Source organism: Apodemus sylvaticus, chromosome 7 (genome assembly GCF_947179515.1).
Source record: "Apodemus sylvaticus chromosome 7, mApoSyl1.1, whole genome shotgun sequence".
In the NCBI taxonomy this organism is placed as follows: domain Eukaryota; kingdom Metazoa; phylum Chordata; class Mammalia; order Rodentia; family Muridae; genus Apodemus; species Apodemus sylvaticus.
The window spans coordinates 93,787,287-93,810,945 of NC_067478.1; the positions used below are offsets into that span (position 1 = coordinate 93,787,287).

Consider the following 23,659-nt stretch of genomic DNA (forward strand, 5'->3'; position numbering starts at 1 on the left):
AGCTCTTTCTGAACTCTGTCTGTTTGGTTCAGTTCAGCTGTTCTGGCACAATCTCCTCTCCAAGCTGACTGATTCAAACTGGCTTTTCTTACCTTCTGAATGAATTGCTCTGCTTGTTCTGAAACTAATTCTGGAAATTTGATCTAATATTCTGATTCCTTCTCATTTTCTTAAAACTGCTATGCTATGAAAACTGCCTCCTTTCTCAAGAACTCTGTCTCTGTCTCTGTCTGTCTCTCTGACTCTCTGTGTCTCTGTCTCTCTGATTCTCTGTGTCTCTGTCTATCTCTGTGTCTCTGTCTCTCTGTCTCTCTGTTTCTCTCTCTCTCTCTCTCTCTCTCTCTCTCTCTCTCTCTCTCTCTCTCTCTCTCTCTGTGTGTGTGTGTGTGTGTGTGTGTGTGTGTATCTCTTTATCCTGTTTCTTTCTCTGCACTGTGCTCTTAAGTATCCTCTCCTGTCTGTTCTTATGAGAGTTGGGCATATCCTATCTTTGACTCATTCTGTCAATTCTTTCTCTTATCAAACCTACCTGCACCTCAATTAGATGTCACTTTCAGCATGGCTGCCTCCCTCTATAAACTAGCCTTTCAATATTTGCAATAAAGATGTGAACTGAGGGTTTATCTCTATTCAAGCCAGATCATGTAGTAATTTAGAGTAAAGGTACATTCTACCCTGATCACATAGAGCTAGAAGGCATTTCTTTCCAGATGAACTGTGTTTCTAGATTAAAATTTCTCTACAAAGAGAGATTATGGGGAGAGTAGTAGCAGGTCGATTAATAGGACAAATCCACTACAAATGGAATACTGGGAATAATGGAGTCACTTTATCTATGGTGAGGACAATAAAACCAATACAAGAAAAAGAAGAGTTAGGAAAAAAACATAAATGATATTTTTAAAATCTATAATCAAAACATTTATCTAAAATTACAAAATTGACATGTAAGTATACACACAAACACACACACAAACACACACACACACACCTCTTAGGCTGACTATGATCACTCCAAAAGCTATAGAGTATCAAAAAGATATAAAAGGAGGCCGCCACCATCTTTGATTCTGTGACCAAGCAGACAGGTCAACCAGGTACGCAGAGAACACCAGAGTGAAAGATCACTCATGACACTGCCTGCCAGGGCTCCACCTGCACTTAGGAGATGGACAGTCCCACAGTCATCTGGGCACCTACCCTGCCAGGGAACATCTGACCTGCAGGGAGTCCCAAGGTTGGAGGGAGTCCTGTGTTCAGAGGTGAGGCCGCCACCATCTTTGCTCCTGTGACCAAGCTGTCAGGTCAGCCAGATACACAGGGAACACCAGAGTAAAAGGTTGTTCTGGACACAGCCTGCCAGGGCTCCACCTGCACTTAGGAGCTGGGCAGCCCCACAGTCATCTGGGCACCTATCCTGCCAAAGAGCATCTGACCTGAAGGGAGGTGGTTGGAGGGATTCCCTTGCTTGGAGGTGGGGAGCCACCATCTTTGCTCCTGTGACTGTGTGGAGGGGCAGATTGGTAGGCAGGAATCACCAGAGTGAAGGATCCCATGGAATGTGCCCTGCCAAGACTCCTTCTGCACCAAAGAGCTCTGCAGATCCACAGCCAGCCATCTGGGCACCTACCCTGCTGGGGGATGTCCACTCTGCAGGGAGGCAGTTAGAGTGAGTCCTGCACTTGGGGAAAAGGGTTGCCATCTTTGCTCCTGTGTCAATGTGGAGGGGCAGACTGATAAGCAGGGATCAAAAAAGTAGAGGATCTCTTGGGACACACCCCCACCAGGACTCCTCCTGCATCCAGGTGCTCTGCAGCACCACAGCAATCTGTGCCAGGGGATAGCAGGTCACCCAGGTTTGCTGAGATAGGCTTGCTGTCAAACAAGAGGGACAAGCACCAACCAGTGACAGCAGGACCAACTAACACCAGTGATAATCAGATGGCAAAAGGCAAATGTAGGAATGTTGTTAACAGAAATCAAGAAAATATGGCACCATCTGAATCCAATTCTCCCACAAGATAACCCAATACACCAGGAAAGCAAGGTTTGGATTTAAAATCACAAGTCAGGAGACTGATGGAGGGCTTCATAGAGGACTTCAAGAAGGACATAAATAACTCCCTTAAAAAAACACAGAAGAATACAAGTAAACAGGGAGAAGCCCTTGAGGAATTAAAGGAAAACAACAAAACAGGTGAAGAAATTGAACAAAGCCATCCAGAATCTAAAGAAGGAGGTAGAAACAATAGTGAAATCACAAAGTGAGATAACTTGGGACATAGAAAACTTAGTAAAGAAGTCAGGAGTCATGGATCCAAGAATCAACAACAGAATACAAGAGATAGAAGAAAGAATTTCAGATACAGAAGATACCATAGAAAGCATTGATACAACAGTCGAAGAAAATGAAAAATGCAAAACCTCCTGACCCAAAATATCCAGGAAATCCAGGACACAATGAGAAGACCAAACCTAAGGATTATAGGTATAGAAGATAGTGAAGATTTCCAACTTAAAGGGCCAGTAAATGTCTTCAACAAAATTATAGAAGAAAACTTCCCTAACCTAAAGAAAGAGATGCCCATGAACATACAAGAAGCCTACAGAACTCCAAAAAGATTTGACCAGAAAAGAAATTCCTTCCATCACATAATAATTAAAACACCAAATGTACGAAACAAAAAAATATTAAAAGTAGTAAGGGAAAAAGTTCAAGTAACATATAAAAGTAGAAATATCAGAATTACACCAGATTTCTCACCAGAGACTATGAAAGCCAGAAGAGCCTGGGCTGATGTCATGCAGACCCTAAGGGAGCACAAACGCCAACCCAGACTGCTATATCCAGCAAATCTCTCAATTACCATAGATGGAGAAACGAAGGTTTTCATGACAAAACCAAATTTACACAGTATCACTCCACAAATCCAGCCCTTCAAAGATAATGAATGGAAGACACCAAAAAAGGAGAGAAATATACATTAGAAAAAGCAAGAAATTAAACTCCTTTGAACAAAGCCAAAAGAAGATAACAACACAAACATAAAAATTACATCAAAAATAGCAGGAAGCAACAATCACTATTCCTCAATATCTCTTAATATCAATGGACTCAGTTCACCAATAAAAAGACAGAGACTAACAGATTGGATATGTAAACAAGATCCAACATTTTACTGCATACAGGAAAAGCATCTCTTTGTCAAATGCAAACATTACCTCAGAGTAAAGGCTGGAAAATAGTTTTCTAAGCATATGGTCCCAAGAACAAGCTTGATATCTGATATCTAATAAAACAGACTTTCAACAAAAGTCAAGGAAAAAGACACAGAAGGACACTTTATACTCATCAAAGGAAAAAATCTACCAGGAAGAACTCTCAATTATAGAAATCTATGCTCTGAATACAAGGGCACCCTCACTTGTAAAGGAAACTTTATTAAAGCTTAAAGCACACATTGCACCCCACACAATAATTGTGGGTGACTTAAATACCTCACTCTTATCAATGGACAGATCAGGGAAACACAAACTAAACAGAGACACAGTGAAATTAACAGAAGTTTTGGACCAAATGGATTTAATAGGTGTCTACAGAACATTTCATCCTAAATCAAAAGAATATACCTTCTTCTAGCACGTCATGGTACCTCTCCAAAATTGACCATATAATTCCTCACAAAATAGACCTGAACAGATATAAGAAGATCGAACCAATTCCATGCCTCCAATCAGATCACTATGGAGTAAAGGTGGTCTTCAATAGTAACAAAGATAACAGAAAGCCCACACATACACATAGAAGCTGAACAATACTCTAGTCAATGATACCTTGGTCAAAGAAGAAATAAGGAAAGAAATCAAAACCATTTTTAGAGTTTCATGAAAATGAAGGCACAACATACCCAAATATATAGGACACAATGAAGGCAGTGCTAAGAGGAAAACTCAAAGCTCTGAGTGCCTCCAAAAAGAAGGTGGAGAGAGCATACACTAGCAGCTTAATAGCGCACCTGAAAGCTTTAGAACAGAAAGAAGCTAATATACCCAAGAGGAATAGAAGGCAGGAAATCATAAAACTCAGGACTGAAATCAACCAAGTTGAAACAAATAGAACTATACAAACAATCCACAAAAACCAGGAGCTGGTTCTTTGAGAAAATCAAAAAGATAGATAAAACTTTAGTCAGACTAACCAGAGGGCATGGAGACAGTATCCAAATTAACAAAATCAGAAATGAAAAGGGGGAAATAACAACAGAAACTGAGGAAATCCAAAAAATTATCATATCCTACTACAAAAGCCTATACTCAACACAACTGGAAAATCTGGATGAAATGGACAATTTCCTAGACAGGCACCAACTACCAAAGTTTAATCATGATCAGATAGACAATCTAAATGGTCCCATAACCCTTAAAGAAATAGAAGTGGTCATTGACAGTCTCCTAACCAAAAAAAAAAAAAAAAAAAAAAATAAAAAAAATAAAAAAAAAAATAAAAAAACAGGACCAGATGGTTTTAATGCAGAATTCCATCAGACCTTCAAAGAAGACCTAACACCAATACTCTTCTAACTATTCCACAAAATAGAAACAGAAGTAACACTACCCAACCTGTTCTATGAAGTCACAATTTCACTGACACCAAAACCAAAGATCCAACAAAGAGTAATTAGAATAATTTCTCTTATAAATATCAATGAAATAATACTCAATAATATTCTTGCCAACCTAATCCAAGAACACATCAAAACAATCATTCACCATGATCAAGTAGGCTTCATCCCAGGGATGTAAGGATGGTTCAATATGTGGAAATCCATCAATATAATCCACTACAAAAACAAACTCAAAGAAAAAAGCCACATGGTCATTTGACTAGATGCTGAAAAAGCATTTGACAAAATTCAGCATCCTTTTGTGTTAAAGGTGTTGGAAAGAAAAGGAATTCAAGCCCCATACCTAGACATAATAAAAGCAATACACAGCAAACCAGTAGCCAACATCAAACTAAATGGAGAGAAAATTGAAGCAATCCCACGAAAATCAGGGAATAGACAAGGCTGCCCTCTCTCTCCATGCTTGTTCAATATACTACTTGAAGTTCTAGCTAGATCAATTAGACAATAGAAGGAGGTCAACAGGATACAAATTGGAAAGAAAGATGTCAAATTATCACTATTTGCAGATGATTAAGATAACTATAGTTCAGTGACCCAAAAACCTCCACCAGAGAACTCCTACAGCTGATAAACAACTTCAGCAAAGAAGCTGGATATAAAATTAACTGAAACAAATCAGTATCCTTCCTATACTCAAATGATAAACAGGCTGAGAAAGAAATTAGGGAAATGACAACCTTCACAATAGCCACAAACAATATAAAGTATCTTGGTGCTACTCTAACCAAACAAGTGAAAGATCTATATGACAGGAACTTCAAGTCTTTGAAGAAAGAAATCGAAGAAGACCTCAGAAGATGGAAACATTTTCCATGCTCTTGGATTGGCAGGATTAATATAATAAAAATGAGCATCTTGCCAAAAGCAATATACAGATTCAATGTAATCCCCATCAAAATCCCAACTCAATTCTTCATAGATTTAGAAAGAACAATTCCCAAATTCATCTGGAATAACATAAACCCAGAATAGCTAAAACTATTCTCAACAATAAAAGAACTTCTGGGGGAATCAGTATCCCCAACCTCAGGCAGTACTAGAGAGCAATAGTGTTAATAACCACATGGTATTGGTACAGTGACAGGCAGGTCAATCAATGGAATAGAATTGAAGACCCAGAAATGAACCCACACAATTACGGTCACTTGATCTTCCATAAAGGAGCTACAGCCATCCAGTGGGAAAAAAATACAGCCTTTTCAACAAATGGTGCTGGTTCAACTGGAGGTCAGCATGCAAAGGAATACAAATCGATCCATTCTTATCTCCTTGTACTAAGCTCAAGTCAAAGTGCATAAAGGACCTCCACATAAAACCAGAAACACTGAAACTGATAGAAAAGAAACTGGGGAAGACCCTTAAGAACACGGGCACAAGGGAAATGTTCTTGAACAGAACACCAATAGCTTATGGTCTAAGATCAAGCATTGACAAATGGGACCTCATAAAATTACAAAGTATCTGTAAGGCAAAGGACACTGTCAAAAGAACAAAATGAGCTGGGTGGTGGTGGCGCACGCCTTTAGTCCCAGCATTTGGGAGGCAGAGACAGGTGGATTTCTGAGTTTGAGGTCAACCTGGTCTACAGAGTGAGTTCCAGAACAACCCAGACTACACAGAAAAACCCTGTCTTGAAAAACCAAAAAAGAGAGAGAGAGAAAAAAGACAAAATGGCAAAACAGCAATGAACAAATTGGGAAAATATCTTTACCAACCCTATATCCGGACAAAGGGCTAATATCCAAGACATATAAAAAACTCAACAAGGTAGACTCCAGGGAGCCAAATAACCCTTTTAAAAATGGGGTACACAGAGCTAAAGAAAGAATTTTCACTTGAGGAATATTGAATGGCTGAAAAACACCTAAAGATATGTTCACCATCCTTAGGGAAATGCAATTCAAAACAACGTTGAGATTTCACCTCACACCAGTCAGAATGGCTAAGGTCAAATATTCAGAAGAAAACATGTGCTGGTGAGGATGTAGAGAAAGAGAAACACTCCTCTACTGCTGTGGGGTTGCAAGCTGGTACAACTACTCTGGAAATCAGTCTGGCAGTTCCTCAGAAAACTGGGCATGATACTACCAGAGAACCCTGCTATACCACTCCTGGGCATACACTCAGAGGATTCCCCAGCATATAATAAGGACACATGCTCCACTATGTTCATAGCAGCCCCATTTATAATAGCCAGAAGCTGGAAAGAACCCAGATATTCCTCAATGGAGGAATGGATACAGAAAATGTGGTATATTTACACTATGGTATACTACTCAGCTATTAAAAACAAGGAAATTATGAAATTCTTAGGCAAGTGGGTAGAACTGGAGAATGTCATCTGGAGTGAGGAGACCCAATCACAAAAGAATATACATGGTATGCACTCACTGATAAGTGGATATTAGCCCAGAATTTCAGAATACCCAAGAAACAATTCATATATCAAATGATGCCTAAGAAGAAGGAAAGAGAGGCCTCTGGTCCTGGAAAGGCTCAGTGTAGCAGTGTAGGGGAATACCAGGATAGGGAAACAGGATGGTGGTGATTGGGGAACAGGGGAAGGTAAGAGAACTTATGGGACTTTTGGCTAGGCGGGATCCAGGAAAGGGGATATTATCTGAAATGTAAATAAAAAATATATCAAATAAAAGAAAAAAAAAGAAAAAAAGATTTAAAAAAATTACCTAGACACCCAAAGCTAATAGGGATTGAAACATTTTCTTTTCTCTTAGGTAATGTCTATTTTTTTTTTTATTTTTCGATATAATTTATTTACATTTCAAATGATTTCCCCTTTTCTAGCCCCCCCACTCCCCGAAAGTCCCACAAGCCCCCTTCTCTTCCCCTGTCCTCCCACCCACCCCTTCCCACTTCCCCGTTCTGGTTTTGCTGAATACTGTTTCACTGAGTCTTTCCAGAACCAGGGGCCACTCCTCCTTTCTTCTTGTACCTCATTTGATGTGTGGATTATGTTTTGGGTATTCCAGTTTTCTAGGTTAATATCCACTTATTAGTGAGTGCATACCATGATTCACCTTTTGAGTCTGGGTTACCTCACTTAGTATGATATTCTCTAGCTCCATCCATTGCCTAAGAATTTCATGAATTCATTGTTTCTAATGGCTGAATAGTACTCCATTGTGTAGATATACCACATTTTTTGCATCCACTCTTCTGTTGAGGGATACCTGGGTTCTTTCCAGCATCTGGCAATTACAAATAGGGCTGCTATGAACATAGTAGAACATGTATACTTATTACATGGTGGGGAGTCTTCTGGGTATATGCCCAGGAGTGGTATAGCAGGATCTTCTGGAAGTAAGGTGCCCACTTTTCGGAGGAACCGCCAGACTGATTTCCAGAGTGGTTGTACCAATTTGCAACCCCACCAGCAGTGGAGGAGTGTTCCTCTTTCTCCACACCCTCTCCAACACCTGCTGTCTCCTGAATTTTTAATCTTAGCCATTCTGACTGGTGTAAGATGAAATCTTAAGGTTGTTTTGATTTGCATTTCCCTAATGACTAATGAAGTTGAGCATTTTTTAAGATGCTTCTCTGCCATCCGAAGTTCTTCAGGTGAGAATTCTTTGTTTAACTCTGTACCCCACTTTTTAATAGGGTTGTTTGGTTTTCTGGAGTCTAACTTCTTGAGTTCTTTATATATTGGATATTAGCCCTCTATCTGATGTAGGATTGGTGAAGATCTTTTCCCAATTTGTTGGTTGCCGATTTGTCCTCTTGATGGTGTCCTTTGCCTTACAGAAACTTTGTAATTTTATGAGGTCCCATTTGTCAATTCTTGCTCTTAGAGCATACGCTATTGGTGTTCTGTTCAGAAACTTTCTCCCTGTACCGATGTCCTCAAGGGTCTTCCCCAGTTTCTTTTCTATTAACTTCAGAGTGTCTGGCTTTATGTGGAGGTCCTTGATCCATTTGGATTTGAGCTTAGTACAAGGAGACAAGGATGGATCAATTCGCATTCTTCTGCATGCTGACCTCCAGTTGAACCAGCACCATTTGTTGAAAAGGCTATCTTTTTTCCATTGGATGTTTTCAGCCTCTTTGTCGAGGATCAAGTGTCCATAGGTGTGTGGGTTCATTTCTGGATCTTCAATCCTGTTCCATTGATCCTCCTGCCTGTCACTGTACCAATACCATGCAGTTTTTAACACTATTGCTCTGTAGTATTGCTTGAGGTCAGGGATACTGATTCCCCCAGATTTCCTTTTGTTGCTGAGAATAGTTTTAGCTATCCTGGGTTTTTTGTTGTTCCAGATGAATTTGATAATTGCTCTTTCTAACTCTGTGAAGAATTGAGTTGGTATTTTGATGGGTATTGCATTGAATCTGTATAGTGCTTTAGGCAAAATGGCCATTTTAACTATATTGATTCTACCGATCCATGAGCATGGGAGGTTTTCCCATTTTTTGAGGTCTTCTTCCATTTCCTTCTTCAGAGTCTTGAAGTTCTTGTCATACAGATCTTTCACATGTTTGGTAAGAGTCACCCCAAGATACATTATACTGTTTGTGGCTATTGTGAAGGGGGCCATTTCCCTAATTTCTTTCTCAGCCTGCTTATCCTTTGAGTATAGGAAGGCCACTGATTTGCTTGAGTTGATTTTATAACCTGCCACTTTGCTGAAGTTGTTTATCAGCTGTAGGAGCTCTCTAGTGGAGTTCTTTGGGTCACTTAGGTAGACGATCATGTCGTCTGCAAATAATGATAGTTTGACTTCTTCCTTTCCAATTTGTATCCCTTTGACCTCCTTATGTTGTCGAATTGCCCGAGCTAGTACCTCAAGTACAATATTGAAAAGATAAGGAGAAAGGGGGCAGCCTTGTCTGGTCCCTGATTTCAGTGGGATTGCTTCAAGTTTCTCTCCATTTAGTTTGATGCTGGCTACCGGTTTGCTGTATATTGCTTTTACTATGTTTAGGTATGGGCCTTGAATTCCTGTTCTCTCCAAGACTTTAAGCATGAAGGGATGCTGAATTTTGTCAAATGCTTTTTCAGCATCCAATGAAATGACCATGTGGTTTTGTTCTTTGAGTTTGTTTATGTAGTGGATTGTATTGATGGATTTCCGTATATTGAACCAACCCTGCATTCCCGGGATAAAGCCTACTTGATCATGGTGGATGATTGTTTTGATGTGTTCTTGGATTCGGTTGGCAAGAATTTTATTGAGTATTTTTGCATCGATGTTCATAAGGGAAATTGGTCTGAAGTTCTCTTTCTTTGTTGGATCTTTGTGTGGCTTTCGTATCAGCATAATTGTGGCTTCGTAGAAGGAATTGGGTAGTGTTCCTTCTGTTTCTATTTTGTGGAATAGTTTGAAGAGTATTGGTGTTAACTCTTCTTTGAAGGTCTGGTAGAATTCTGCACTGAAGCCATCTGGTCCTGTGCTTTTTTTGGTTGGAAGACTTTCTATGACTCCTTCTATTTCTTTAGGCATTATGGGACTGTTTAGATGGTCTAGTTGGTCCTGATTTAATTTTGGTATTTGGTATCTGTCAAGGAAATTGTCCATTTCCTCCAGATTCTCCAGTTGTGTTGAGTATAGGCTCTTGTAGTAGGATCTGATGATTTTTTGGATTTCCTCAGTTTCCGTTGTTATATCTCCCTTTTCATTTCTAAGTTTGTTAATTTGGATACTTTCTCTGTGCCCTTTGGTCATTCTGGCTAAGGGTTTATCTATCTTGTTGATTTTCTCAAAGAAACAGCTCCTGGTATTGTTGATTTTTTGTATGGTTCTCTTTGTTTCTACTTGATTGATTTCGGCCCTGAGTTTGATGATTTCCTGCCTTCTACTCCTCCTGGGCGAAATAGCTTCTTTTTGTTCCAGGGCTTTCAGGTGTGTCATTAAGCTGGTAATGTATGCTCTCTCCATTTTCTTTTTGGAGGCACTCAGGGCTATGAGTTTTCCTCTTAGCACTGCTTTCATTGTGTCCCATAGATTTGGGTATGTTGTGTTTTCATTTTCATTGTGTTCTAAAGAGTCTTTAATTTCTTTCTTTATTTCTTCCTTGACCAAGGTATCATTGAGTAGAGTATTGTTCAGTTTCCACGTGTATGTGGGCTTTCTGTTGTTTCTGTTGCTATTGAAGACCACTTTTACTCCATAGTGATCAGATAGGAGGCATGGGATTAGTTCTATCTTCTTATATTTGTTGAGGTCTGTCTTGTGACCAATTATATGGTCGATTTTGGAAAAGGTACCATGAGGTGCCGAGAAAAAGGTATATTCTTTTGTTTTAGGATAGAATGTTCTATATATATCTGTTAAATCTAATTGGTCCAAAGCTTCAATTAGTTTCATTGTGTCCCTGTTTAGTTTCTGTTTTCCTGATCGGTCCATTGAGGAAAGTGCAGTGTTGAAGTCACCCACAATTATTGTGTTAGGTGCAATGTGTGCTTTTAGTTTTAATAAAGTTTCTTTTACGAAAGAGGGTGCCCTTGCATTTGGGCATAGATGTTCAGGATTGACAGTTCTTCTTTTTGTATTTTTCCTTTGACCAGCAAGAAGTGTCCCTCAGGGTCTCTTTTGATGACTTTGGGTTGAAAGTCAATTTTATCTGATATTAAAATGGCTACTCCAGCTTGTTTCCTGAGACCATTTGCTTGTAAAATTGTCTTCCAGCCTTTTACTCTAAGGTAGTGTTTGTCTTTGACCCTGAGGTGTGTTTCCTGTAAGCAGAAAAATGTAGGGTCCTGTTTACGTATCCATTCAGTTAGTCTGTGTCTTTTTATTGGGGCATTAAGTCCATTGATGTTAAGAGATATTAAGGAATAGTGATTGTTACTTCCTATCATTTTTGACGTTATTTTTTAAATTTGAATGCTTAACTTCTTTTGGGTTTGATGAAAGGTTACTATCTTGCTTTTTCCAGGGTGAAGTTTCCCTCCTTGTATTGGTGTTGTCCTCCTATTATCCTTTTTAGGGCCGGGTTTGTGGATAGATATTGGGTAAACTTGGTTTTGTCATGAAATATCTTAGTTTCTCCATCTATGGTGATTGAGAGTTTTGCTGGATATAGTAGTTTTGGTTGGCATTTGTGTTCTCTTAGAGTCTCCATGAGATCTGCCCAGGACCTTCTAGCCTTCATAGTCTCAGGTGAAAAGTCTGCTGTGATTCTGATAGGTCTTCCTTTATATGTTACTTGGCCTTTTTCTCTTACTGCCTTTAGTATTCTTTCTTTGTTTAGAACATTTGGTGTTTTGATTATTATGTGACGGGAAGTATTTCTGTTCTGGTCCAGTCTGTTTGGAGTTCTGTAGGCTTCTTGTATATTCATGGGCATCTCTCTCTTTAGGTTAGGGAAGTTTTCTTCCATAATTTTATTGAAGATGTTTGCTGGCCCTTTAAGTTGTAAATCTTCACTCTCATCTATGCCTATAATCCTTAGGTTTGGTCTTCTCATTGTGTCCTGGATTTCCTGGATATTTTGGGTTACAAGCTTTTTGCATTTTGCATTTTCTTTAACTGTTGAGTCCATGGTTTCTATGGAATCTTCAGCATCTGAGATTCTTTCTTCTATCTCTTGTATTCTGTTGTTGATATTTGCATCTCTGTCCCCTGATTTCTTCCCAAGGCTTTCTATCTCCAAAGTTGTCTCCCTTTGAGTTTTCTTAGTTGTTTCTACTTCTGATTTTAGATCCTGGATGGTTTTGCTTAGCTCCTTCACTTGCATGTTTGTGTTTTCCTGTAATTTTTGTGTTTCGTCTTTCATGACCTCAGCCTGTTGACCAAAGTTCTCCTGTATTTCTTTAAGAGATTTTTGTGTTTCGTCTTTCATGACCTCAGCCTGTTGACCAAAGTTCTCCTGTATTTCTTTAAGTGTTTTTTGCATTTCCTCCTTGTTGGCTTTTGTATTCTCCTGGATTTCTTTCAATGATTTTTGTGTTTCCCTTGCAAGGGCTTCTAACTTTTCATCCATTTTCTCCTGAATTTCTTTATGTATGTCCTTCATGTGTTCCTGTACCAGCATCATGACCAGTGAATTTAAATCCAAATCTTGTTTTACTGGTGTGATGGGGTATCCAGGACATGTTGGTAGAGGAGAATTGGGTTCAGATGTTGCCATATTGCCTTGATTTCTGTTAGTGACGTTCCTGCGTTTGCCTTTTGCCATCTAGTTCTCACTGGTGTTAGTTTATCTTGTCAGTGCTGGACTCACCAGTGCAAGCTGCCCCTTCCCAGTTGGCCTCTGGTGCACAGCTTACCTCCTGCACTGCTTGTAGACAGTGTGCTGCTGCTGCCCAGGCTGTTCAGATCCCAAAGCAGGCACCCGAAGGCTCCCGCTGGGGCCCGCTGTATTCACTGGAGCACACTGACTTCTCCCAGCTGGCCGCCCGGAAGCCCAGCTAGCCACTTGCAGGACTTGGAGATGTAATGCTGCCGCCCAGACTGATCTGGATCCGGAAGCGGAGAGAGTAGAGCTAAGGGCTTCTGCCTGAGGCCTTGCCCCAGATTGTGTCTGTGGACCAGATGGAGCCTGTGTGCACCCCCAGGGAGTGCCGACGGTGTATGCTACTGTGACCTCCCCTGTGTTCCGCTCACTCCGCTGGGCAGCCGATCCGCCAACCGGGCTGTTGCACACAAGGTTAGCCTGGCCGCCCAGTCCCTGAGTCCAGGCAAAAGCCTGGGAGGCCAAGGTCCGAGCAAAGTTCCCCTAGGGTTATGACTGTTAATTGGGTCTGCCAGGTGACTAGGATGGCGGGCGTGCGCGCCCGCGCTCCCTGAAAGCGCCGGGAGAGTCTGCTTTGCTAACAATCACCTGGGCGGGTTGACTCACAGATGGCCCACCAAGCCGCCCAGTTCTTGGGGTCAGTCCTGTGCCTTTTGGGGCCTGGACCCCCGCTTTGTTAGCCTTAGGCTATGCCTGTTACAGGTCTGCCCGCCTGAGCTCTCTGTCGTCCTGCAGGCAAAATGGCGGCGGCGCGCTCGCAGGCCTGGGCAAAAAACCTCCTGGCTGGGTTGGCACCCCGATGGCCCCCCGACCCGCCCAGGGCCTGGGTGCAGGCCAACGCCCGTCGGGCTCAGACCACCGCGGTGTTGGCCTCGGATTATGTTTGTGTACCTCAGTCTGTCCGATCCCTGGAGTACGGAACCAAGATGGATGCACCTCTCCTGACTGGTGGGAGGCCGAGTTCTGAAGTGGCCTCCGTGCAGGACAGGCGCAGCACAACTGCAGCTGCTTGCCGCCCGGCTGGTCAGCGAAGGACAGTGGTCGTGGGCGCAGGGCCTAACTGGTCCCTGTGACGCCTTGGTTCCACTGCTGATGGCCCTTCAGCTGGAGCAGCCATTGCTGCTGCTGCCGCCGCCGCTCGAAACATTCTTTATGTGAGATGATGGCTAATGTCCGGGACAGACTAGAAGTATCACAGAAAGGGGAAATGTGAAATATTTTGCAGACCTTACAATGTATTAACACAACATGCAGTTGGCTGTATGTATGGTAATAATATAAAAGTTTTTATTATCAACTTTCAATATTATGGTAAATAAAATTTCAAGATTTCTCAAGAAATAAAAAATGTTTAGTTAGTAATCATATATTTTGTATAACATTTGCACAGAACATCATTTTAAACGATGTGTTATTAGATGAACCTATCATTGCAGTGCTCTGAGCTCTGGTATTGAGCTTATCAATCAGTCTTCAGCTTGAAAATACCATAGATTCATTATGCTGGAGAAGACAAGAGTAGTTTTACCTAAGACAGAGTTTGGAATTCCAAGAAACAGTGTTAGCTTGAAATGAGTGTACTTCTGAAATGTGGGTGAAATTCCTTAAAACTGACAAACAGGAAAAGAAATCAGATAAATTTACCTAGAAGTGAGGAAATGTTTGATAACATTGTGGACAGTTCTGAAACCTGTTAAATACCAAAAGGAATATGTATTTATATTATACTTATCATGACTAACCGGGAATTTTCATTTGTTTTTTACTAAAATATAATTATGTCAAAAAGCCTGCTACACCCTTGGTGACTATTCAAAAATTGCATCACTAGCTGGGCGCTGGTGGTGTACACATGTAATCCCAGCACTCTGGGAGGCAGAGGCAGGCAGATTTCTGAGTTCGAGGCCAGCCTGGTCTACAGAGTGAATTCCAGGACAGCCAGGGCTATACAGAGAAACCCTGTCTCGAAAAAACCAAACACACACAAAAAAGCAAAACAAACAAACAAACAAAAAACACACACACCAAAAATTACATCACTAGAGCGGCCTGCAAAACCATCAGGCACCTCTACCAGCGGTAAATTACTTACAGGGAGTTGACCCAGTCAGTCTCTTCCCTGTAGTAGTTCCGCACTGCCTGTATGACATTCAGGATGACCTTGAGATTTGTAAATTTTAGCTTTCCTAGACTTGTGAGATTTTATTACATACTCATCTGCTTCTCTCCTTATTCCAGGAAAGAATGTTCCATTTCAAAGAAAATTGCTGTGCAACATTCTTACATTTAACATCATCAGTTATGTGTGTTTTGAGCATTTATGAAAAAATACATATACATATTTTACATTATCAACTATTTGTAGTAGAGTAATTCTTTCCATATTCGTACTCTTTTTTTTTACTCATTTCTTTATTCTTTTTTTTTCCTGACATAAGATATATTCTTTATTTACATTTCAAATGTTGTCCTCTTTCCTGGTCGCCTCCCCCCCACCCTGAAAATCCCATAACCCATCTCCCCTCCCCCATTCCCTGATCAATCCTCTCCTGCTTCCCTGTCCTGGTATTTGCATACCCTTGACACCTTTGTTGAAATTAATTAACCATGAGTTCAGGGTTTACTTTTAAACCCTCAATTCTATTTCATTAATTGGTCTATAGTGACTCTATAACAGATTATCCTGATAATTACAGCTTTGTAGTAGTTTGAAATTTGGAAACATGAGTACACAACTTTCTTCTATTTCAAAATCATTTGTTAGACTATAAGTGACAAAGGGCACAGCCATGGACAATTTTTCTCTATCTACATCTCATCAAAGAGGGCTCAAAGTCTGTCTTCCAAGAGGTAGCAAAAAGAAAGTATTTACTTATATGTGGATATTAGCTATGAGATCATTGATAAAAAACCTACAATCTATATAATCACAGAAATTAGAGATAGAGTAATAGACAGGGAGAAGGGTGAATCTCCCTTGAAACGGCCAGTAGAATAGTTATAGATAGATGGCATAGGGATAGGAGGAGGAACATCAAATAGACAGTGGTAGATAAGAGGAAGCAAGGGAGAATACAGGAGGAGGGACAGCCAGAACAGCCATTTGAGATGATAGTTACATACTTATATAAAGTTGATGTAAATTAAACTGCCAAATAGCATGGAAGACAGAGCCACAACTAGACAACTCTCATCACCAAATGAAGCTTCCAGTGCCTGAAATGAATTCCATCTAATTGATTTCTTGCTCAAAGTGGTCTCCTGGGAACCACCAAATAGTGTAAGCTATTGACAAGGCTATGAGTTACTTTCTATGCAGCAAGGCCCTGTTGTTGAAGAAAACACCTATACATCTCAGTGAACTAAAAGATGTGGAACTGGTGCCTACCTGGAGACTTCACCCTTGCGGAGAAATGTTTCTGCTTCTATAAAGAGAAAGCTAAATACTAAAAAAGGAGAAATGTAAACATCACTCCAGCTACAAACCCTTCAATCAACAATGGTTACTCTCCTGAAGATAATAGGTATAATAATGGCACAATTTTTGGGGAAGAAACCAACCAAATTCTGATTTGATTTAATTTCAACTCTGTGAGGTAGAATTCCTATCCAACATTGGCTGGGTAGTCAAGACCCTGAAACTAAGTATGTTGTTATTGACCTAGGATAAAACTAAACATCATTGCTCTAATTAAATAATGTAACAATAAAATTGTACCTAATGATATTCTGCATGCATTATATTTCTGTTCCTTGCTCAAGGATCACCAGAGACTCTTCCTCCAATACAAAGACTCACATCCAGACAATGTTCAGAGAATGAGAGACATTAGAATTTTCAGTCCTAAAAGGAATATCTCCTTAAAATCTTTCCATTCATGGCTCAAGGATGCTGCAGAAGAATAGACAGAAAAACTTTAAGATCCAGAGGAGATAAAGGAAAGAAAGGCAACAAGAACTCCTAAAGACAACACAACTGATGAATATATGAAGGTGTATGAAAAAATTCTTGTTTGATTCTTGTTTTGTTCTCTTTGTTTCTATTATATTGATTTCAGCCCCAAATTGGTTTAGGCCATAGAACCTAAAGGAGTCTATCCCAGATAGAGATGTGGTCTTAGAGCTGAGAATAGAAGTAAACACATACCCCCATCCCTAACGCAGAAGCAATATCCAATGATAGCCATTTCAAATAAAAAATTAGTTTTCTTTGTAGAAGTCTTAGTAATAGATGGTCAACAGCATATTTAGAGGTTCCTTGTCTCATATAACTTTGTGTCAGAGCACTATTTTTAAACTTGCAGGTCCTGTGGTGTGTGTGTGTGTGTGTGTGTGTGTGTGTGTGTGTGTAGGCTTTAATTTTGTTTTTATGTGATTCCTGTGCATGCAAGTGTCTGTAGAATCCAATATAAATTAACACAAATGAATTGCAGACTAATGAGACACAATGAAGATGATGCTAAGAGGAAAACTAATAGCTCTGAGTACCTACACAAAATTTGAAGAGGTCTCATACTAGCAGCCTAAAATTAAAACTAGAAATTGTAGAACAAAATGAACTAAATATATCTAAACAGATTAGAGGGCAAAATATTATCAGACATGGGGCTGAAATCAATAAAATAGAAACAAAGAGAACAAAACAAGAATCAAACAAAGAATTTTTTTCTTTGAGAAAATCAACAAGATAGGCATACACTTATCTTAACTAGCTGGAATACAGAAAGAAAATATGAAAATTAATAAAATCATAAATAAAAGGGAAGGCAAAACAACAGGCATTGAGCAAATCAAGAGAATCAAGAGCATATTTTAAAAAGCTATACTCTACCAAATTAAAAAAAATTTAAAAGAAATAAATGAATAATTTTCTCAGTACATAGCATTTACAAAAGTTTTATCAAGCATAGTTAACAATTTAAATAGACCTATAACGCCCAGTGAAATAGAAACAGTCATTAAAACTCTCACAACCAAAAAAAGTCCTCAAGGCCCAATGGTTTCAGTGCAGAATTAATAATACAGAGGACATAGCTAAACATAAAATAAAGGCAATTTACAGCTAACATCAAGTTAAATAGAGAGAAACTTAAAGAAATTCTACTAAAATCAGAAACAAGGAAAAGTGGGCTACAGGGAACTATGGAGTTGTCCTGGCACAGTTGACTTGAGAGATATGTACTATAGGTTTTTCAAGTTAGAGTCTATGGTTCCTTAGACATGGCATGCTTGTGAGCTTCTGAGAGACCAACATACTCCATCACCTAGTGAAGCATTCAGTCCACTTTGTGATTTTTCTATACGTTCCCTTGGAAGAAAAAAAAGCATGGACAAGCATGACTAGACAATAGGTCTGACATTGATCTTGTACAAACTGTAAAGTTCGCAAACATAATTATGTTATGGCAACTGCAATTGTATTTATCTTGGAGACTGTCACTATATTTTGTTTCTGAAAAGGGAATAAAAACTCTGACTGCTTGCAATAAAATTACCACAAAGTAAGCTTTTCTGCGCCCTCCTCAAATAACCTGGTTTAATTCCTTCAGGCCCTATCAGATGACCTTGCTCTGATAAGCAAGCATAGGTGCTTACAGCTGTCCATTTTCTCCATCCTATTAATTATAGAACATAAGGTCTTACTTAGAGCAATAAGGCAAACAGGGATGTTCAAATGGGAAAGGAAAAAAAAGCATCATTACTTTCCAATGATACGATAGTATCCCTAAGCCAGGAAACTTTTAAACATGATTAACACTTTCAGCAAAGTGGCTATATATAAGAGTATCAAGCTATATACAAGATTAGCCGTATCTTTCCTATATACAAATGGCAAATGGCCTGAAAAAAATTTAGACAAACAACAACTTTCATAGTAGTATCAAATGCCATCTTGGAGTAACTCTAAACAAACAAGTAAACACTTGTAGATAATCACTTCAAGTCTTTGAAGAAAGAAATTAAAGAAGATAACAGAAGATGGAAAGATCTCTCATGCTCATGGCTTAGTAAAATAAGCCTTATAAAAATTGTCATCTTATCAAAATCTGTCTATAGATTAGTCCTATGCTCTTCAAAATTCCAACACAATTCTTCACAGCAAATAGTGCTGGGCAAACTGAATATCTGTGTGTAGAAGAATGCAAATAGATTCATACTATCACCCTGTACTAAACACAAGTCCAAGTGTATGAAAGACATCAATCTAAAATCAGATCCTCTGAACTTGATAGAAAATAAAGTGGAAAGTAGCTTTGAAACCATTGGCAGAGAAGATTTTCTGAAGAGAACACTACAGCAGGCACTAAGATCAATAATTAATAAATGGAACCTCATAAAACTGAAAAGCTGCTATAGGCAAACAGCACTGCCATTTAGACAAAGAAGACACCAATAGAATGGGAAAATATTTTTAATAAGTCCACATCAAGTGGAAGAATAATATCAAAAGCAAATAAAGAATGGAATAAATCAAACGTCAATAAACCAAACAATCAATGGGTAATAGGCATTTCGATGAAAGGGCCTTAGAGAGCCCACCTCCAGCTGGAAAACAGTGCATTGAGTGAAGGAGGGGGTTGCCATCCCACAGTCAAAAAACATTGACCCATATTTGTTCCTGTCTGAAAGAACTTCAGGGGTAGAAATAGAGAGGAGCCTGAGGAAAAGAAGGTCCAGAGGCAGGCCCAAAGTGGGATCCTGCTCAAGGGGAAGTCCCAAGGCCTGACACTATTACTGAGGTGATGGAGTGCCCACAAAAAGGGACCTAGCATGACCACACTACAGAAGACTCATCAAGCAGCTGAAACAGTCAGATGCAGATATTTGCACCCAACTAATGGACAGAAGCTGCTGACCCCTGTGGTTGAATTAGGGAAAGGCTTGGAGAAGCTAGGGAGGAAGGCAACCCTATAAGAGGTCTAACAGTCTCAATTAACCTTGAACTCCAAGATCTGTTAAACACTGAACCACCAGCAAGGCAGCATACAGCAGCTGATATGAGGCCCTCAACACGTATATAGCAGAGGACTGCCAATTCTGGGTTCACCTACCCTCAAGATACTGGAGCCCCCAGGGAGTTTAGAGGTCTGGTTGTATGGGGGATGGGGGTAAGGACATCATCTTGGAGACAGAGGTGTGGGGAGGAGGTATACGATGTGGAACAGTCAAAGGGTGGGCTGGGAGGGGATAGTAAAATCTGTAGTATAAACAAACAAACAAACAAATAATTAAAAAGGGGAAACAGGCCTAAACAAAGAATTCTCAATAGAGGAATCTCAAATACAAAACTACCTTTCACAACTCTGTTTAATCACAAAAATTCTTTTTGTATAAATACAAAAGAATTGAAAAAGGCTCTAAGCATTCAAACTACTCTTGAGAAAATAAGAATATTCAATAAACATACTAGTATTAAAATAAATATAAATGTAAATGCTCTCATACCACTAATTTTCACTTGATTGATTTCACATTTCAAAGGCATATTTTTTTCTAATTTTTGCAGTTCTAAGTCAAATGTCATAACATTTTTCAGACATTATTAATATAAACATTATGCTTTCGTGATTCATGTAATTATTTTTTAATTGAAATATTCCCTCTGGAAGTGAAATCAGGTGCTTATAGTATTTAGGAAACTCACAAAACACATTGCCATTATACAGTTCTTGGATGAAAACGGACTCTAATGCAAAGGTGACAGCAAGATGGACAGGGAACTTCAATGAGGGAACTTAGACACTCATCACCAGTATGTCTGTGGGTTTCTCAGTAAACATTATGAAGCACATATTCTACCCAAGAAAATAATTTAAAATGCAATGTAATGCCAATTATTGATTGTATATTTCATGAATGTATTATACTTCTACCTAATTTAAGATGATACATTTCATAAACCACATATATACTAAAAATAAGAATAGTGACATGATACTTCAGAAATGGTTAACAAAAATTTTTGCACATGTCATTCCAGAATGAGAATCACTAATTAAAATAACAGCAAAATGTTGCTTTGCAGTTTAGCATGTTTACACTACATTTCTCTGAGGCGTGTAGAGAGATGTGGTTAAAAAAGGGAAAAAAAGAGAAAAAAAAAGAAAAAAACCTGGTCCTGAAATCATGTAGAAAACTCTCTGCTACAGATACCTTGGTTGAATCCATATACTCAATGATTCCTTTCTTTAGGAGTTATGAGAAATAACTCTCCAGCAGTTATCTGTTTCTCCACATTCCATTTTCCTTTTCCTGTATAACTACATAAGAAATACAGCATGTGTAAAAATGAACTGTAAATCAAGCCTGTAGTCTTGCAATACTCATGTGACCATATCCTTAACTAGATACATCTAGATAGCTATGTATCTAGATAGATATATAGGTAGGCATGGATAGAGGAGTGGATATAGAAATCCCTCCTGGTCCTAGGAATCCAGTCACAAATGCGTGGACTATATCAGTATGTCCTTATCTCATGTGTTGTTTCTTTTATAGAAGTAAAGTGATATCTTTTAGGAAAACACTATCCTTTCTATGGAACAGGGGGGATAGTCTAGATATTATTGGACCAAAATGTGTAATTTTATAAAAACAGTCAGATACAATCCACGTGTCATAAACAAGGAATTGACAATTTCTAGTATATACATAACAAAAATGTCCATTTTCTGACAAAGTATTAAACTTGTGAGAGATGGAGTTACATGTGCAGAGGAAGAGCCCTAACATATACTCTGATAACCATAAAGGTAAAAACTTATCCCAGTTATATACAGATTTCCATCATTAATTTGAAGTCAAATGTTAGAAAAAATAGGCATTGAATAATTGCTAGAATTTTAAGATATCCAATTCCCATACTTGTCTTCTCATCTATTAAATGGAAAGTCAAGGGGAAAAAAGCCTCAAATAAGGAAACACATCAAAATTATATCACAAAACAGAAACCCAGGATGAAATTAGTTATATGTAAGGCATATGGCACTCTAGAACTTTTTTTTTTTTTTTTTTTTTTGCTGGGAAAAAAATAGACAATGCGGGCAGAGAAGAAGGTTTATCTGTTAAGAGCTTGTAACACCCTTAAAAAAGGTATGTGGTCCGATCCCAGCATCTAGATGGTTGTCCCCATCTTCTTGTATCTGTATATCTAGAGAATCTGAACCCTCTTCTATCCATGACAGGTGCCTAAATGCACATGGCAAACGTCAACTCAGGTAGGTTCAGCATATGCATTTAAATTTTAAAATAAATGTACAGATAATGTTTTAAAAAACATATAAAATAAAAACCACTAAGAAATTGTATCCTCAAGTAAAGTAAAAAAAAAAGTTGACCATGGTCTTATTCTGATAAACTCAATGAACATGGCTTGATCTTAGAAAAATATTGAATCTGAGCATGTCTCAAATTCTCTGAGTACTCGCAAGGTTACATTCCATGGTTTGAAGAGAAAACATGTGTTTTACTATAAATTTCACCAATTTTAAAAGGGGCAATAATAAATAAAAAGAATAGACTATAGGTAATATAAAAAAAAATAAAGCACATCAAACTCGAATTCTGTGGCTAAAGGACAGATTATAGGATAAATCAGGTTGTGATTCTTTTCCAGGTTTTCTTCACAGCAAGTTTGACATCCTTGTTTCTGAGACTATAAATAAGAGGGTTCAACATGGGCACCAGTAAAGTGTAAAACACTGAGAAAAATTTTCCCTGGTCCACAGTCTTAGCAGAAGATGGCTTGACATAAGCAAGCAGCCCAGATCCATAGAAGAGACTAACAGTAATGATGTGAGACCCACAAGTGCCCAGTGCTTTGGACCAACCCTTACCTGAAGACATATGAATAATATTGAAAAGGATCATACCATAAGAGATTAAGATAATGAGGCAACATAAAATGATAGCTGTACCTACCACAACTGAACTCATAAGCTCATTAACATAGGTGCTACTACAGGAGAGTGGGAGGAGAGGGAAAATGTCACACATATAGTGGTTGATGATGTTAGAATTGCAAAAGTTAAGCCTGATCATACACCCTGTGTGAGCCATAGCACTAACAAAGCCCATCAAGTAAGAACTAAATATTAATAGACAGCAAAGCTTAGGGGACATAATAACTTTGTAAGTCAGTGGTTTACATATAGCCACATAGCGATCATAGGCCATGGCTGTCAACACATAACTCTCAGAGTTCACAAAAAATAGGAAGAAAAACAGCTGAGCCATGCATCCTCCAAAAGAGATGGTATTCTTCTCTAAAATAAAACTCATCAACATTTTGGGTGTAAAGACCATTGAATAACAGAAATCAATGAAGGACAGATTAAAGAGGAAGAAGTACATAGGAGTATGAAGGTTTGAGTTTAGGCAAATTAGATTCATTAAAGTTAAGTTCCCCATCACAGTGGCTGTGTAGTTCATCAAGAACAGAACAAATAGGGGCAGCTGGAGCTCAGGTTGATCTGTCAGTCCCATAAGAACAAATTCGGACACTGAAGAGTTATTTTCCATAGTCATTTGCATCATGTGTGGTATCTGTAAGAATAAGTGCAGAAAGCAATATTAACCCATAAACTATCATTTACTCCAAGGGAAATGTTGGATTTATTGGTTTAAAAGCTTGAGTGAGGGAACTAAGAGTCTTGAGGATTCCATGTTTCCTCTTTCCCATACTCATGTTAGGTTTGTCTCTCCAGAACAATTCTTTGAGCATTGCATTCTTTTCTTCACCTAGTGTTTACTCTGGTTTACCAAGGATTCAGGCT

The 23,659-nt window shown here is 38.9% G+C and overlaps 1 protein-coding gene across 2 annotated transcripts; it reads right to left on the reverse strand.

The window, feature by feature from the left end:
* Positions 1–22,108: 22,108 nt before the first annotated feature.
* LOC127690074 (olfactory receptor 143) lies at positions 22,109–23,429 on the reverse strand. 2 transcript variants are annotated; one of them, XM_052189630.1, is made up of 2 exons: positions 22,484–23,420; positions 22,109–22,131 (listed from the first exon to the last, which is right to left on the reverse strand). In XM_052189630.1, exons 1-2 carry the CDS (start codon positions 23,418–23,420, stop codon positions 22,109–22,111), a joined length of 960 nt encoding a protein of 319 aa, XP_052045590.1. The 2 variants fall into 2 exon arrangements, with proteins under 2 accessions (XP_052045590.1, XP_052045591.1); XM_052189631.1 differs by lacking the exon at positions 22,109–22,131 and having other exon boundaries at positions 22,479–23,429.
* Positions 23,430–23,659: the final 230 nt, after the last annotated feature.

Excerpts from the sequence above, each read along its gene's own strand:
- LOC127690074 (XM_052189630.1), bottom strand. The coding sequence starts at position 23,420 with ATGATGCAAATGACTATGGAAAATAACTCTTCAGTGTCCGAATTTGTT. Across the intron at positions 22,132-22,483 it reads AACCTGGAAAAGAATCACAA|TAAAATTTAAATGCATATGC; the intron begins CCTGATTTATCC and ends GTACATTTATTT.